We start from the raw sequence: 18286 nt of genomic DNA, 5'->3' as shown, positions 1-18286 counted from the left end.
CAATGTAACATGAATAGGGCCCACGGGAATCTGGACTACTTGCTGATACAACTTACTTGTGCTTTCAGGACTTAGATGCCACTTTCACTTGATGATAGAGTGTTCTTGTGTATGCCAAAATTTATGGATTGGTAGATCACACAGTAACCATATTATGATGGGCAACCTCTAGTCACATGGTGAATTGTTGGCCATGTATTCAGTATTTGCTGAGGACCAGTAGCAAGTCCAAAGCCAATTTTCAAAAGAAGAATAGTTATCTGTAGAGGATGATTTGCTTTGCTTCTAACTCCTAAAAGTTTACACTATGATTCACTTATAAGGACCTGTGAAATGTCATATACATCTTGAATTGGAATAGTTGCTACTTTCTGTTCATCAGTGTTAAAACATGTGCACTGAATGAAGAGACCCCCCCACCCCCTACCAAGCAGGCTTTGTGTGAGCAACATGGCTGTTTATTCACCTGGGTGTGGGCGGGCTGGGGCTGAAAAGGGCATCAGTGGTGGGCGGTGGGATAGGATTTGGTTTTATAGGTTTGGGGTAAACAGTGGAAAGTTACAGAAGTAACTTTAGGGCGTTTTTTTTGCAAGCTGGGAGGGGTTTGTAGGGTGTGGAGTCATGAGGTTGGCCAAACTGGGAGGGGGTTGTAGGGTGTGGAGTCAGGAGGTTGGCCGAGGTTGATTACAAAGTCCAATGGCCTTGTCAACTGAGGCTGGAATAAGAAACAACAGAGAATGTCTTAAATTGTAGGCTCCACAGGGGTTGATCACTTCTTCCTCTTTTCATTGTATTTCAGTTACTTTAGATTTTCCAGGAACTCATCTGGAGTGTCTGTGCAGGTCACAGAGGTTAACATGGCATCCATGGCACCGTCACTCCTTACTATCAGGTCCATTCAGAATGATGCCATCAATTTAGTAGAGAATGAAGTGAAGCATGTGATATCTTCTGTAATGGAGAGTTGATAAAGATTTCTACATACTAGATTGTGTTAGAGAGCTAGGGTTGATATAGCTCTGTGGTAGGGCAGCAACAAAGGTACATTGCTGATCCTGTCAGATGAAAAAAAAGCTGGTTTGGTGGTCTTTACTAAAGGGATAGAATGAATAGCTTCATTCCAATTGCCAGAAAATGTGTAAATATGCTTCAGAAACTGTATGTTTAACTGCAGCAGCAGTTGGAGTCATACTGATTAATTCATTGTCATTCTGTAAGATCCATCTGTATTCTGCAGCGGCCCTGTTAGGTGAGTTGAATGCTGATGTGGTAGGAATCACCATGCCTTTATCTTTCAATCCTTTAAAAGGCACTAATCTCTACACTCTTTCCAGGAGTATGGCATTACTTTTGATTTGTATTTTGATAGGTAAAAGTTCCAGTGATTTCCTCTTGGCTTTTTCCACTTGGTTTTCCTCTGTAATATTTTCTCACTCATAGGTCAGGTAACCAATGTGGACATTGTGCCAGTTGCTGCATTTGCCTTTTCTAACTATGTGTTCCAAACTGGGGGAATAACTATGGGGTGGGTTCAGGTACCTACTGGACCCACTCGAGAGAGGCCTCAGGTAAAACTCAGCTAACTACTTGACCTCTGTAAACTCCTACCCTGACTTTTGAAACCACAATAGCACATTTTAGGTCTCCCTGAATTAATGTCAGTTCAGATCCAGTGTCTAGTTATCCCTGATAAGTGTAGTTAATTCCTCTCCCCCAGTACACAGTTACCCTGTTAGATGGTTACCTTCTTTGAGGAAGGTAAGGAGAAAGATTTACAGTATAATTTTTTTTGGCAGTATATCAGGATTGCTAACAGAGACCCATCCCCTTTATTTAAAGGACCTTAGGTCTGTGAATTAGCTCAAGTCTGAGAAGCATTTAAGGACTAATTCTTCCTTTTTTGTTTACTTTAGTCCTACTTCTAGTAATCAGACCTAGGACTTTTCTACTTATACAAATAAAGTAAGACTTAACAATGCTGCCCATTTATTTTGGTTCTAGGAACACCATGATCAGTTAGCCAATGCCAGTGATCTCTGTAGGTCAAACCATTTTGTTTATTGCTTTGACTCCACTACCCATTGTGTTAAACATGTCCACTTTGTCTCTGGGAGTTAATTGCTACTATTTGGTCTCTGTTACCCAAGATCCAATGACTCCCACTGAATTCAGGGAACCCATTTTGATGGTACCAGTGTTTGCTGTTATTCTTTGTCTTCTAGCCACATGGAGCTTATCAAGCTACACAGAGTTCATCAAGGAGGCTGGGACTTCCATTACTCATATATTTCTCAAGCCTTGGTAAAGGAAGTGTTTTCTGAATTCTCCCAAAAAACATAGAGAATGAGAAGGACTTACATAGTAAATACTTTCCATATGTTAGAAGAGTTATGAACTGTTTTCCCTAAACACTCCAGAATGGCACTAATGTTTGCAAGATAATGAATTTATTTGGCCAGGCATGGTGGCTCACGTGTATAATCCCAGTATTTTGGGAGGCCGAGGTGGGTGGATCACAAGGTCGGAAGATTGAGATCATCTGAATAGAAACCTCCAGTGATCTTCACCCCCACAGGAACACGAAATTTAACAGCTATCTAGGCAAAAAACCACCTTCATAAGAACCAAAAATCAGATGAGCAGTCACAGTACCTGTTTTAAACTTCCTATCACTGAAAGAGGCATGGAAGAGGGTTGAGAGTCTTGAATTGTTGACACCACCCCTTTTCCATGCCCTAGCAGCAGCTGTGTGGTGGGGAGAATCTGTGCATTTGGGGGAGGGAGTGCACAGTGATTGTGGGACTTTCGTTGAAGCTCAGTACTGCCCTGTCACAGTGGAAAGCAATACTGAGAATAAGCCAGTGCTCATGGAGGGAGCATTTAGACTAGCCCTAGCCAGAGGGAAATTGTCCATCTAAGCAGTTGGAATTTGAACTCTGTCAAGCCTTGCCACTGTGGGCTGAAGTGCTCTCGGGTCCTAAATAAGCTTGAAAGACAATCTTGGCCACCATGACTGCAACTCCTAGGCAAATCCTAGTGCTGTGCTGGGCTTGGAGTCAGTGGACTTAGAGGGCATGTGACCTAGTGAGACACCAGCAGGGGCAGCAAAGGGAATGCTTGCAGTACCCCACTTCCAACTTCAGGCAGCACAGCTCATAGTTCTGAAATATACCCCTTCTTTCTACTTGAGAGGTGAGGGAAGAGTAAAGAGAACTTTTTCCTGGATACCAGCTCGGTCACAGAAGGATGGAGCACAAGGAAGAGTCCTGAGACACTCATTCCAGGCCTTAGCTCCCAGATGACATTTCCAGACCCTGGGCCAGAAGGGAACCCACTGCCTTAAAGTGAAGAACCCAGTCCTGGCAGGATTTATCACCTATTGACTAAAGAGCCCCTGGGGCCTGAATTAATCAGCAGCAATACCCATGTAGTATACACTGTGGACCTTTGGTGAGACTCTGAGATCTGCTGGTTTGAAGCGTGATCTAGCACATTCACAGCTATAGTGGCTATAGCAAGAGATTCTTTCTGCTTGAGAACAGCAGACAGAGGAATAAATGGGACGTTGTCGTGCAGCTTAGTTAACAGCTTGGCCACAGAGTGGTAGAGCACTAAGTAGGTTCTTGGGGTCCCTGATTCCAGGCCTTGGCTCTTTGATGGCATTTCTGGACCTGCCCTTGGCCAAAGGGGAGTCTGCTGCCCTGAAGGTTGATTCCCAGACCTGGCAGCATTCACCACAAGCTGACTGACGAGCTCTTGGACCTTGAGTGAGCATCAGCAGCAGCCTGGAAGTACCCCTGGTGGGCTTGTGACTATGGTGGCCAGGGGAGAGACTCCTCTGCTTATGGAAAGGGGAGGGCAGAGTGGGAAGGACTTTGTCTTGTGCCAGTTTAGCCTCAGTAGAATAGAGTATCAGGAAGATTCCTAAGGTTTCCAACTCCAGGCCCTGGCTTCTGGACAGCATCTCTGGATCCTTCTAGGACCTGGGGGAATCTGCCATCTTGAAAAGAAGGACACAAACCTGGCTGGCTTTACCACCTGCTGATTGTATAGCCCTAGGGCCTTGAACAAACATAGGCAGTCCCCAAGTAATGGTTATAGCAGGTCTTGGGTGATATTCAGTGCTGTGCTGACTTCAGGCTTGACCTAGTGCAGTCTTAATGGTGGTGGCCACAGGGGTGCTTGTGTCACTTCTCCCCCAGTTTTAGCCCAGCACAGAGAGACTCTGTTTGTTTGAGAGAAAGTAAGAGAAGAGAACAAGAGCCTCTACGTAGTAATCCAGAGAATTCTTCTGGATTTTATCAAGACCACAAAGGTGGTGCCTCTATGAGTTTGCAAGAGCCACAGTGTTACTGGGCTTGGGGTGCCCCTTAATGCAGATATGGCTGCAGTGGCCAAATTTTAGATCACAACACCTGAAGCCCTTTGAATACCTGGAAAGCCTTCCCAAGAAGGACAGGAACTAGTAAGTCCAGACTGCGAAGGCTATAGTAAATAACTAACTCTTTAATGCCCAGACACTGACGAACATCCAAAAGCATCAGAACCATACCAGAAAACATGACTTCAACAAACTAAATAAGGGACCAGAGACCAACCCTGGAGATAAAGAGATGTATGACCTTTCAGATAAGAATTCAAAGTAACTGTTTTGAGGAAACTCAAAGAAGTTCAATATAACGCAGAGAAGTAATTCAAAATTCTATCAGATAAATTTAACAAAGAGATTGAAATAATTAAAAAGAAGCAGAAATTTTGGAGTTGAAAAATGCAGTTGACATAATGAAGAATGTGTCAGAGTCTCTTAATAGTAGATTTGATTAAGCAAAAGAAAGAATTAGTGAGCTTGAAGATAGATATTTGAAAAGACACAGTCAGAGGAGACAAAAGAAAACAGAATAAAGAAAGAATGAGGCACCCTTACAGAATTTAGAAAATAGTCTCAAAATGGCAAATTTCAGTTATTGGCCTTCAAGAGGAGGTAGAGAGAGAGAGATAGGGATAGAAAGTTTATTCAAATGGATAATAACAGAACTTTCCAAAGCTAGAGAAATATATCAGTATTCAAGTACAAGAAGATTATAGAACACCAAGCAGATTTAACCCAGAGAAGACTACCTCAAGGCATTTACCAATCTAGCCATAGCAGACATAAAACTTTCTTTGTGCTTCAACTAATGTTTATTATATAAACATTTTCAGGAAAGAAAACTTTATTTTATGTAGAATATAAGAATGTGCATAGGTCAGTAAGGAGAGGGCATTTTGTCCCATTACTGTTCAGCACTCATATTAAGATGATTTTATTCTTCTGAATTTCTAAGAGGAAGTTTTCTCCCTTATTGTAAAAATGCAGATTTCCCGAGTGTCCTTGAATGATTTATTCATGGTCTACTTGTGTAGTAGCAAAAGAAAAGAATTATACATTACATTTTTTTTATCTTGTGCAAGAGAGGAATTTTAAAAAATATATTTAGTAAGACCTTTAATAAAATTTTTAATGAGTTGTCTTTCCAACTCATAGTCACTACAAAGAGTACTGTCTCCTCTGTTATCATGGCTCAGAACAGTGTATTTCTTTCCTAGATATGATATGTGTTGTTTCTACATTACTTTTGGTTTTTAAGTTAAATCTTCTTCTGTTAAAGAAAAACCAAGTTGTACCCATATATAAATTACACCTTGATAAATTTCATAAATATATTAATAACATTTTCTCCAAGATTTAAATATGAGATATCACCAATACCCTGAGCTGAATAAAGTTGCTCTATCATTAACTAAGAATTTTTCCCCTTTCTTTCTTCTTTCTCTATTACTTCCTTTTCCCCCGTCTCCAAAAGTCCAATAATAGAATGCTTGAACAATGGATAAATGATGTCATATATTTATCTACTATCTTTCTTTCTTTTATTAAACCTTAAATTCTGTAAGGACAGAGGTTATACCCATCTTGTTTATCGCTGTCTGCTTAATGCCTAAGATTAGTATGTAGTAGAAATTCAGTAAATTAGTTGAATGAATGAATGAATGAATGAATAGTAGGACATGTAATATGAATGCTGCTTTTAAATATTAGCTTTGTTGAAAATCCGTTTCTTACATATTGAAATATTTCTATTATAAAATATGATGAGGAGAAATACAAGAAAAATATTTTCAGTATGAATATATTTCAACTGAATTTGCTACTTGCTTTTTAACACTTAAAGAATAGTGTGATCAGCAATCAATTTAAAGTAGTTTTTGAAACTCAACTTTTTGGATTAATATTTGGAGCTACATTTGATCATGTGACCTTTATTAGCTCAACTAACGTAATTTATGGCCCAACTAAATTAAAGTAGTTTGAGGCCATAATATGGAAATACTCATATTTTTACCATGAGTATCAGTTTTAAGGGTTTTAATTGAAACATGATGTAGGCTATGTAGATAATAGCATTTTTATTGTTTATTTCAAATTGTAACTTGAGAATTTTAAGGATTGAAGAATATTTCCAAGTATAACAGAAAATTATATGCTCTTGGGTTCAGAAATTATTATTTAAGCAAAATAGTGCAGTATAAAAAGCCTGACTAATCAGAAACACAAGGACCACAGTAAGTGTACATAACTCCCCCAAACAATGGTAGTATAGACTATTCATTTAATTTTTGGATAAAAGATATGTACAAACACTGCAGTTACTTAGGAGACATAAAAAACAAAAAAACAACTAACTGCTATGTGGGTCTTGATAAGGTAGAAAGTAGTCATAAACTTAATTTGATATATTATGAACTTTAATTTGGCCGCTTGTTTAGAAAGTCTGTTAATACTTGGCCATACAGCAGTATACTTGGAGAATAAAATTCTACTCAAGGTTTCATAATTTCTTTTCAGCTCTACCTAATTGTAGTATCTCTGTTACTATTTGCCTAACTTTTGTCCTGTTGTGACTTTAAGGGTATATTTTCATCCTATATTTTTCTCTAGGCATCCACAAGGACAAAGATAAACCTCCCAGCTTCTCTGTTGTCCTTGAGACGTTGAGGCATACCTTGACAGATTACCAGAACAAGCTGGAAGATGCATCTAATGAGGTAACACTTGCACTGTTTGGCTCCACACATATAGCCTTTGGCCTGTACCAGTACGTATTCCTTGCTTGTTACAAAGGTCAAAAAGATTGGGAATGTTGAACTGACAGCTTCACAGATACAAAAAATAATAAATTGTCTGTCACTGTTCTTTCTTTAAGTGTGGCCTCAAGTCATGTCTCACTTATGTTTTCTTCAGTCGTACTATTATTTTCAAAGTTGTAAAGACTATTGCTTCTTGATCTTCATAATTTATCTGTTTTAACTTAGTGAAAACACTATGCAAGTAGTTTAAGTTAATATGTACTGGATTGAAATGTTAATATGTTTTTATGACATTTGGTGTAGCTAGTAGAAATTTAGGTTTTGTCAGTATTTTAGGTTAAGATTTCTGTGAACTGTGGAAGTCGTAATAAAAAAGAGAGAAATTAGTTTTTATTCTCTAAAGGCAGTAAAGTGTTGTTAGAAGTTTTTAAAAAACAAGTATCTGTTTGATGTAGCCTGGGAGCTTTTAGTTTGCTGATTGAAAAAGCTCATGCTTCTATTTATCATCTCATTTGTATTGTTTAATGTGTGGGTTGATAATTTTCTTGGGTATTAAAATGTTTTATGAATTCGTGCTTTAAAAATTGAAGAGTTTGTCTAGTTACATCTTGTCAAATTATCATATAAAGTAATTACATTAAATACAATTAGTTAGCAAAACAACAAACAGATTGTTAGAGTCAAAGACAAGTCACATAGCATGGAATTTTGAGTTTTCCTTGTGTTTATCTCTTTCATTCATTTAAGATAAAGGCCATAAAATGTGTACGTTTCACATTTCAGATGTGGCTTATTTTATTTTAGCTTGCTAAGATGAACAAAGAAGGAAAAGTGAGTCTTCTTAATACCCTCGGTAATTGTTCAGAGGCATAAAAGAAAATGACCATTGAAATAATTAAATTTCTATGAAGAACAAATATTATGAAGTCTTTCCCTGTGAGACAAGACAACCTGTATTGTTAGTAGTTTATGAAACTCTTCTGAGGCCTAGGTCTGGAAGCTGCAGGGTAACTAGGAACATATTACCCACAGCGAATTGTTATTTGGGAGGATGAATGTCACATGATCCTCAGCACAGTTGAAAAGTCGACTCAGCAGGCTTTGGCTTAGTAATGCGCTTTGTTGTGAACCAGTGCCAGAGACAGCAGTGGGGAGACCAAGGGGGTGGCTGCAAAGAAAGCAAAAGGAGCAGTCTGACAGAAAGAAGAATGAACTGTCAAAGAAAATAAATCACAAGCGGTGCAGGACCAACTGATGACCTGCCACAAGCCTTCCCAGTAGGACTGCATGTGACCGACCCTGAAGTTGTCATATGGAGTGAGAGACCAGTGAATACCCTCATGATGTATATAAAGAACAGTCTTCTGCTCTGTTCTCTTTTCTTTCCTTATAGATGCCACTGCTTCTGTCATTTTGGTCCAGTAGGATTTTTAAGAATAAAGTTGTATTTGTTTACCATAAGAATGAAATCTTTTATCTGGATGTGTAGTAAAAATACAGTAACATCAGTGATATTTTAAGTTTGAATGCTTTCTTTTCTTGTTAGCCATGTGAACTTGTGACAGAAACTATATAGCATTTAACTAAAAGAAATAATTTTTAAAAGACTGTTAATTACTATTGAAAAATTTGTATTTAAGTCATTGCATTAAAAGCACTTAGAGATTAGCTTTTGAGTTACCCATCCTTGAAAAATGTAAAAAAGTTACTTACATTTTCTCTCATCAGCTAAACAGCATGAATGATGCTAAGGAAACGGCATGTAATGAGCTTGATTCTACGAAACAGAAGATAGACTCTCACACTAAAAATATAAAGGTATTATTTAGAATAACTTTTACCTTTTGTATTAAGAAACAAATATAGTTATCTAGGGAATATTTTAATATAGAGATATTGAGGTACCCAAAAATATATATTTCTATTTTTTAAATTATGTTTGGATACAATTTTAATTTTTTCTTGTTGATCAAGAGTAACAATAATGTTTTTTCATTAAAAAAATAAAACTTGATTGGAAATTATTTTGGTTAAAGGAAAGTTTGTTTCTCAGATTTAATTATAATAATTATTTATTATATTTTCAAATAATTATTTAATATTAAATGTCCAACCTTAGGTACATCTTAAACATATTTTACATAAGCACATCCGTATTTGGAGTCAGTTTTCATCATTTTTAGGGTGGAGCCATTGTTTTCAGTGTATCACGTCTGTTAATGGGCTGAGACCACACCTGGCTAAGGTCCAGGACGATAGTTTATTTTAGTTTCTGTGCTGGTTTTATGTACTACATCTTTGCAAAATTATACTGAGTCAACTCTCAGAAGTTTCTCAGTATTGCTGGAGTTTTTTTGTGTTGTTTCATGTTGGGTTTGTAATGGACACACTTCAATAGAATTTGTTAGGTTTAAGGAATAAATAGTTCAGCAGAATTTTGTGCTACATATTTGGGATTTCTATAAATATTTGGAATGTCATTGGAAAGTAAATGTTCTTATATTAAATGTAAGATATTTATTTAAAAAAAAATTTAAAAAAGTTTTGAACTACAATGTTATTTTTAAAAATAGATTGAAAGGAAACTTCCTTGAAAGAACTTTTTGGAATAAGCCATTATATTAACATTTTATGTAAATGTTCAAACATAACAAATATTCTAATTTTTGAGCTCAGATATATTTAGAAAATACATTCAGTAAAATATTTTAATTTAAGCAGATGCTTGTTTTCCTTTGTGATTCTTTCATTTTAAAGCTTTGAAAATTTTCAATATGTATTTTATACTAGTGTCCCATCACCCCTTATTGACTGGCCTTTCTACGATCTCTTTATTTGGTATCTATGACAGGAACTTCAGGATAAACTGGCTGATGTCAATAAAGAGTTAAGTCATTTACGCACTAAATGTGCAGACCGAGAGGCTTTAATAAGCACTTTAAAAGTGGAACTACAAAATGTGCTACACTGTTGGGAGAAAGAAAAGGTTCGAGCAGCCCAGTCTGAAAGTGAACTGCAGAAGATTTCCCAGGCTTTTCATAAGGATGCTGAGGTATTACCTGAGACTAAATGACTGTCAGGAAAGGCCTTTCTCTAATCTCAGTGTTATATATCAAGTGACTATTTTTACTTGTGTTTAATTAAGAAAATTGTTCTGAGCAGAGTATTTTGAAATGTTCATGACAGCTGCAAAATCACTTATTTCATTACTCTTGTGTCATTCTCTTTTGTGAGAGAAATACTATAACTTGCACAATTAATTTTTTTGATGATCATTTGTACAACAATCTTTTTGGACTTTTAGACCATTGTAACTCAAGTAACTTTGCTCCTAACGGTCCTTTCAAGATTTGCCTGTTTGCCAATGACAAAATTATTTTTTATTTCAGTAGCTTGGTAGATTGACATGGTGGAAAGAATAAGTATTTTGTAATCAGATAGACCTGTACTTGGATTCTGATGCTTCTGCTTATAAATAGTGTGGCTGTGGGCAAGCTGTACAGCTTAGTGTTGCCACATCTTAGTTTCCTTATTTTTTTTTCTTTTTTGAGACAAAGTCTTGCTCTGTTGCCCAGGCTAGAGTGGAGTGGTGCCATCTGGGCTCATTGCAACCCCTGCCTCCCAGTTCAAGTGATTCTCCTGCCTCACCCTCCCAAGTAGCGGGATTACAGGTTCCTACCACCATGCCTGGCTAATTTTTGTATTTTTAGTAGAAATGGGGTTTCACCATGTTGGCCAGGCTAGTCTCAAACTCCTGACCTCAGGTGATCCTCCCTCCTTGGCCTCCTAAGGTGCTGCAATTACAGGTGTGAGCCACCATGCCTAGCCTAGTTTCCTTATTTGTAAAACAGTAATAATATCAGCTTTAACAGACAGCCTCCTTACTCTGTATAATTATGGGAGGTTAATAAAAATTTAGAAAAATAAAAATCCATAAAACCAAAACTTTTCATTTAGATACCCTGGAGAGTTGCCTATCGATTTTTGTTTATTAATGGCTTATAAAAATATTATGACACAAGTTTCTTATTTTGTGTGAGCCTGTGTGAATGGAATTGTCTTCTAGTTCTTTTTACTCTATGGGTTATAGAGCTAGGCTAGCTAGTGAAACTGGTTTATCTAAGTCATCCTGCATATTGAGTTCATTACTCCAACAAATATGAACATGAATGCCAAGAGAGTAAAAAGGAAACATTCTTTCCACTCTTTTTACAGTCTGGGATTTAAATTGTGTCCACATGAAGGGATTGGAATTGCTCTACACATCAGATAATGATTAAAGTAAAGGAAACTAGAAGCCTGACTGTATTGTAAAGTCAGCATGTCTACAGCACTGTGGTTGGGTTCAACATGTGTGAATTGATTTTGGATTCTCTTTTCATGCCAAATGGATGATTATCATGCATGGTTTATCACAGCCCAAGCAAAAAGGACATAATAGCGACACAAGGAATTATCCTTGAGGATGAACTTCCTTGAGGATGAACGTGATCACTAGGCAAAATACAGGAGGAAGATTTTTATGCATTTGTTAAGTTATATTTAGTAAGACTTTAAAACATTTTGACCTAGTTAAAAAATGCAAAAGTCATCGTTAACTGCTTATGAAAAGGCATAGCATACTTGTGAAAAAAATCTGATTTTTTATATTTGTTGTTGTAACCACGTTTTCAAAAATTTCCATTTTTAAATTACTGCCTTTGGAAAAAAAAGTAAGGTGGTATACATAGTGAATTAAAGATATACATTTTGATATTTGTAAGAAAATATTCTCTATAACTTATAAAACTTTTGCATATGCTATATTCAGTTTTTAAAAAATCTATAGCAGACTTTCTAAATTTTTCTTTTTACATTTGTCCCCTTTAAAAATTTTCTTCCTTTTGATATAGTAAAAAATCTTGGGCCGGGTGCGGTGACTCAAACCTGTAATCCCAGCACTTTGGGAGGCCGAGGCGGGTGGATCACGAGGTCAAGAGATCGAGACCATCCTGGCCAACATGGTGAAACCCCGTCTCTACTAAAAATACAAAAAATTAGCTGGGCATGGTGGCGCGTGCCTGTAATCCCAGCTACTCAGGAGGCTGAGGCAGGAGAATTGCCTGAACCCAGCAGGCGGAGGTTGCGGTGAGCCGAGATCGCGCCATTGCACTCCAGCCTGGGTAACATGAGTGAAACTCCGTCTCAAAAAAAAATCTTGAGGAAACTTATTTTATCTGTATAAACTATTCATTTTGCAGCTCCATAATTACCTTGTCTTTGAGTTCCATGTTTTGGGACTTTACAGATGAAACACCTTATAAAGAGAGCTATTTGATATTATAGTAAGTAAACTCTCCTCATGTGTTCAAATGTGATCTGCTCTATACAAATTCTGTAGCATAGTGTTTCTAAGTCCTTTGGCAATTGATAGTTTAATTACCAAAGTGGTAATATAATTTTAAAGAACTTTTAAAAAACATATTTCTAATTGGACATTTTTGAAAGTATGTCTTGAGCAGCTATATTCATTTTTGCTATTACTTTATAATATTTAAACAACTAGAAATGCCCAGTGTCCCAAATACTGTATGAACTTATAAGTGGAGAAAACAAATGAGCCCATCTTCCATATCTTTCATATCACTATCTGCTTTGCCTAAGGGGCTTGGGATAGCTTTCCTATAAGTAGTAAGTAAACTGGAATCTCTGGAAGAAGAAGAAAGCTGAGTAACTGTGTCCATGTAAAGTATAGATATTGGTATAACTTTTCTTCATCAGAGTAGAATAACACTCTTTTTTTCTGTATTGTTTTTTGACAAGTGGTATCCATTTTTGTCAAATGTAAATATTAAATTATAGAATTACTATATTGAGTTACAGTTATATAGGCTTATAAACGAGTCCAGCCCTGACACCTGGTGTGATAGCTAAGGAAACTTAGGCCTGAACAGGTGTTTACTCAAATCACAACCTCATCAGTAGCAGAACTGTGGATGAGTCTTGGTCTTCTGGCTTCTAGACTTTAGATTTTGGTTTTGAATACCAAGTGTAAGCAATTCCAAATGTTCTATCTGGTGCTTAGTTTTGAATATTAAAAAAAGTCATTAAAATATTCTGAGACTTGAGTATTGTAATTTCTTTTCAGGTTTTTGAAATTAATTCTTCACTGTTTGTATTATGTATTTTACTTCTTACATTGTTTATATTCAGGAATTAATTTTCGTTTTTTTTCCTGCAGGAGAAGCTAACCTTCCTTCATACCTTGTATCAGCACTTGGTAGCAGGCTGTGTGCTCATAAAACAACCAGAAGGCATGCTGGATAAATTCTCTTGGTCTGAGCTTTGTGCAGTCTTGCAGGAGAATGTTGATGCCCTCATTGCAGACCTCAACAGGGCTAATGAGAAGGTAACTGTCCTCAGGCACCAGATACCTCTATTAAATTCAGTGACATTTGTCCACATCACAGTATCATTAAGAGGGGCTGACATTCATCTTATTTCAAAAAGAATTTGGATGTTAATAATTCAATACCATTAATTATGGCTTGTCTACAACACAGTTTGATGCCATTGCTGTGGGCATGTAAATGTGACTGAAGTCTGTATGAAGTCTCTAAGCTCCACTTTCTGTGCAGGACATGCTAATACTACTAGCCAGTATTAGCCACAGGGACCTAATTAAAAGAAAATAAATTAATCTTACTGATGAAGCAATTCAAAGAACTTAGTCATTTACATTAATAAACCAACTCTTTATGTTAGCATAAAATAGAAACAGGGTACAGTTACTCAAAAACATGATCTTAAAATTCTTTGCTTAGGAAATATGAGGTGTTATTTTAAAAGCACTTAAACATTTTAAATTATATGCTTATGATTTGCTTCTTGAAATACAACAAACTATATATTAGAAAACTCATTCCATGCTTTAGAATGTAAAAAGTGTATTTTGTAGGAGAATATAGTAGACCTTTATGGTAGCATTACTATCTCACAAGCCTGGGAATTCAGTCTCCAACAAGTATTTAAAAACCTGCTTTTGGTTATAGAATATAGCAGTGGCTTAGCAGATCAACATATGCCACCATTAAAGACATTGGTTCTTATCCTGGGTCTATTGAACTGGTCAGAATTGTGTTTATGTGGTTTAGTTTCCAGGTCTTAGTTACAATGACATTTGCTCTTAAGGGACAAGAAGAAAAAACTGTCCTGTAAGTTAAAAAAATAATTCTGTTGAAGTAATAAAACAATGTATTGACCCAATTTCAGAGTGATATTTTTTATTATTGAGCATTTTATCTTGGTCCTATTGACAAATACAACCATAGACACTGAGATGCAGGGCTGAGAAATAAGGAAATAAGTTATGAGCATCACAGAGGCTATTCATGGTTGTGAATGTGTACATAATGGATTTGAAAATTACGGGTTATTAAAATGAATATGTTTAACTCTATGAGATGGTATTATGTTTTTACTAGTTTTTGTTGTTTCAAAACATCCTTAATAGTCCTACATTTTAGAAAATGAGCATTTTCTTTCTAGTGTTTGAATGTGAAATGAAAAATGGTTACAACATTCTGCTTCATTTCATGTAAACTGTTTGCAGATTTTAAAATCTTATTTACTTTCTTTCCCATTGAAGTATTTGAATAGCTGGAGCCTTGATTTCAGAAGTAACAATATCTTTCTCAGTCTCAATCAAATTAATTATAGAATAAGTAACTTCATTAGAAAGGGAAGATGAAAAATTTGCCATCTAAGTATACAAATGACAGTATTTTCTGCTAAAGTATGGCAATTTACTCTGCTATTTTCTTTTTAAAAAAATTTATTTACATTTTATGTTACAATTTTTTTATGATCTTAAGGAATAAAATATATTAGAACATTTTGGTTGTTTCGTTGGGGGAGATGACAAAGAAATGGCTTGTGAGCATTATTTCCTTATCTGTTGCATCTCCACATATAGATAAGCCATTTAGAGTATATCTGTAAAAACAAGTCTGACACAATGAGAGAGCTTCAGCAGACTCAGGAAGACACCTTTACCAAAGTGGCAGAACAGATCAAAGCCCAAGAGAGCTGCTGGCACAAACAAAAGAAGGAACTGGAGCTGCAGTATTCTGAACTCCTCCTGGAGGTGCAGAAGAGGGCACAGGTATGCTACCATTACAAAGAGCTTTAAAAAATGGATTACTCAGTGTAACCATATGAAATATTTTTCTTCTAGTAACAATGCTAAATCAGTTTAAGCTTCTTAACATCATAGAACTTGTTTAGATGCACATAAGTATGTTTAGATGCACACACGTATGTGTGTGTGTGTATGTGTGTTTAAGGATTGTCTTTCATGTAAGTTTGGAAATATATGGGTTTTTGATTAAAATATCCCCAAATGCATTGATCAGCTAATTAAATGCTAAAATTGTATTTCCTTAATTTATTTTTAAAATGAAAGATCAAAGTATTTGATAATATATTGTCAGTTTTAGTGTAGGTATTCTTTTATCTGGTTTACTTCATTTGTGGAGGTTCCTATATGAACCATCATTTAAATTTATTTGGGGCTAAAATCTCTTATGCCTACTGACATTATATAAGAACTAGCATTATAGTTGTAGGCCGTGTATCAAAAGTAATTCACTATGAGTTGTGTTATGTATTATATCTTGACTGAGAGTAGAAGTTATGCATTGTTAACATAACCATGTATTTTCTATACAAATTATTGTCAACATTATTTATATCATTAACTACCATCCTCACCCAGTCAGGAATAACAGGATGATAGAGTATACTTTTTTGGCATTGAATTTATTGATAGGCCACTTTTGTTCCTAAGTTAGGATACTTAGAAACCAGAAGATTGTATATTCTTCCCATGGTTGATTATTTAACCTCTTTATTTGATCCATTCATGCTTATATTGGCAAGTCTAACTAAAAAATAACCAAACCATATAAATATACACACATATATAAATAAAATTATTATGATTATGTTTTATTTGCCAATAACTGGTTTCAGAGGGCATAAAATCAGGCCATTCTGTATCCCCTAATTTAAAGCTCCTTTATGAACTTATGCCTTTCTATATGAATTTGAATGAATCAACAAATATACCATCTAAAAGTAGTAATTTTTTCATTGAATGCAGACAATATTATATGCTCTACATTTTCTGCTATTGAAGTAAAAGACCTAAACTATTTATTTTAATTTTGTAGAGGTAACTTTGATATACAGTGAAGTGCACAGATCTTAAGTGTATAATTTGATGTTTTAAAAAAGTATTTATTTGATATGTAATATATGTACATATTTATGGGGTACATGTGATACTTTGATACATGCATAGAATGTGTAATGCTCAAGCTAGAGCAGGATGTCTATCACCTTGAACATTTATCATTTCTTTGTGTTGGGAACTTTTCAAATGTTCTATTCTTGCTATTTTGATATATACAACATATTGTTGTTAATATAGTCACCCTACTGGGCTATTGAACAGTAGGCCTTATTCTTTCCATCTTAGTGTATGTTTGTACCCGTTAACCTACCTCTCTTCATCCCTTCCCTCCTCCAACACACCCTTCCTAGACTGTGGTAACTACAATTTGATGTTTTGAGCAATGTAAACATGCATGTGATCATTAACCCATTTAAGACTTCAAACATCTTCATTACCTAGAATGTTCTCGTATGCTCTCTTCCAGTCAGTTTTATGCCTCATAGGCAAACATTGTTCTGATGTCTGTCATCATAGATTAGTTTTCACCTGTTCTTGAATTTCCTGTAAGTGGAATCGTTCAGAAGTCATTGGTGGTTACCTAATTTCACTCAACATTAATGTTCTGAACATAATGTCATTTATGTTGTTGTGTGTATCAGCACTTCATTCTTCTTTGTGGTCATGTAGCATTCCATTTTATCACAGCACCACTATTTGATGGGCTGTGGGTTGATGGATATTTGAATTGTTTCTGCATTTTAGATATTGTAAATAAAATTGCAGCAGACATTATTGTAGAAATCTTTTGTCAACATATGTTTTTATTTCTCTTGGTTAACTACTAAAGTGCAGTTGCCAGGTCATGGGATATATGTGTGTTCATAAGAAACGTAAAAAACTGTCAGAAATTTAAAAAAAAAAAAACTGGTGTCATTTTTATATTCCCACCAGCAAAATATGTAAGTTTCCATTGTTCTACATCCTCTGCGGTGCTTGGTTTTGTCAGTCTTTTAAATTGTAGTCATTATAGTGGTTTTAAAATGATGTTTCATTGTAGTTTAAAATTGCATTTTTATGGTGATTCATGATGCTGAGTACCTTTCATATACTTACTGGCTATTTGTATATCTTCATTTGTACAGTGTCTCTTCTACTATTTTCTCATGTAAAAAATAGAAATATTTGTGTTTTAACTGTTGATTTCTAAGAGTTCTTTATATACCCTGGATACACATTCTTTGTCATATATATGCATCACAATATTTTCTCTCAATCTCTTGCTTTCCTTTTCAGTGCTTCTTTTGATGATCATAAGTTTTAAAATTTTGATGAAGTCCAACTTGTAAATATTTTTCTCTTTTGGCTGTTTATATATGTGAAACGACTTTTCTATACTCCAAGGTTGGGAAGATAATCTCTTGTTTCTTCTAGAAGTTTCATAGTTTTAGCTTTTATGTCGAAGTTTGTGATCCCTTTCAAATTAATTTTTGTGTGTGATGTTAGGTAGAGTTTCATTTTTCCCCCTTAATTTATTGTTCCCACATCATTTGTTCAGTACTTTTCTAGCTGAATTGCCTTGGTACCTTTGTGAAAAAACAGTTGGCCACATTTAGAAACCACAGACTTGTCTATCTCTATAGTTTTGCCCTCTCCAGAATGTCATATAAATGGAATCATACAGACCCTTTTGGGTCTGGTTACTTTCACTTAGCAAAATATGTTTGAGATTCAGTCACATTGTTGCATGTGTCAGTAGTTCATTCCTTTTTACTGCTGAATAATATCTCATTATATGGCTATAAAATTTTATCCAAATACTTGCTGATGAGCCTTTGGATTGCTTTTATTCTTTTGGCAATTATGAGTAAAGATGCTTTAAACATCCATGAAAAGGTTTTTGTATGGTCACATTTTTGTTTCTCTTGGGTAAATACTTAGGAG

At 35.6% G+C, this 18286-nt stretch overlaps 1 protein-coding gene across 7 annotated transcripts in view; it reads left to right on the top strand.

Moving 5' to 3' along the window:
- Positions 1-18286, top strand: part of CCDC171 (coiled-coil domain containing 171) — a 394070-nt gene that overhangs the window by 111870 nt on the left and 263914 nt on the right. For 6 of the 7 annotated variants that reach the window (XM_032300135.1, XM_032300136.1, XM_032300142.1 and 3 more), the window contains 5 exons: positions 6980-7086; positions 8857-8946; positions 9980-10180; positions 13349-13516; positions 15083-15271. In XM_032300135.1, coding sequence (XP_032156026.1) covers positions 6980-7086; positions 8857-8946; positions 9980-10180; positions 13349-13516; positions 15083-15271 — 755 coding nt within the window. The remainder of the gene's footprint in view (positions 1-6979; positions 7087-8856; positions 8947-9979; positions 10181-13348; positions 13517-15082; positions 15272-18286) is intronic. The other variant, XM_032300138.1, reaches the window with a different exon arrangement.

This window comes from Sapajus apella, unplaced genomic scaffold (assembly GCF_009761245.1).
Source record: "Sapajus apella isolate SASKATOON/1434 unplaced genomic scaffold, GSC_monkey_1.0 scaffold42, whole genome shotgun sequence".
NCBI lineage: Eukaryota > Metazoa > Chordata > Mammalia > Primates > Cebidae > Sapajus > Sapajus apella.
Note: the sequence above shows the minus strand (reverse complement) of the source record. Positions and strands in the feature narration are given on the sequence as shown.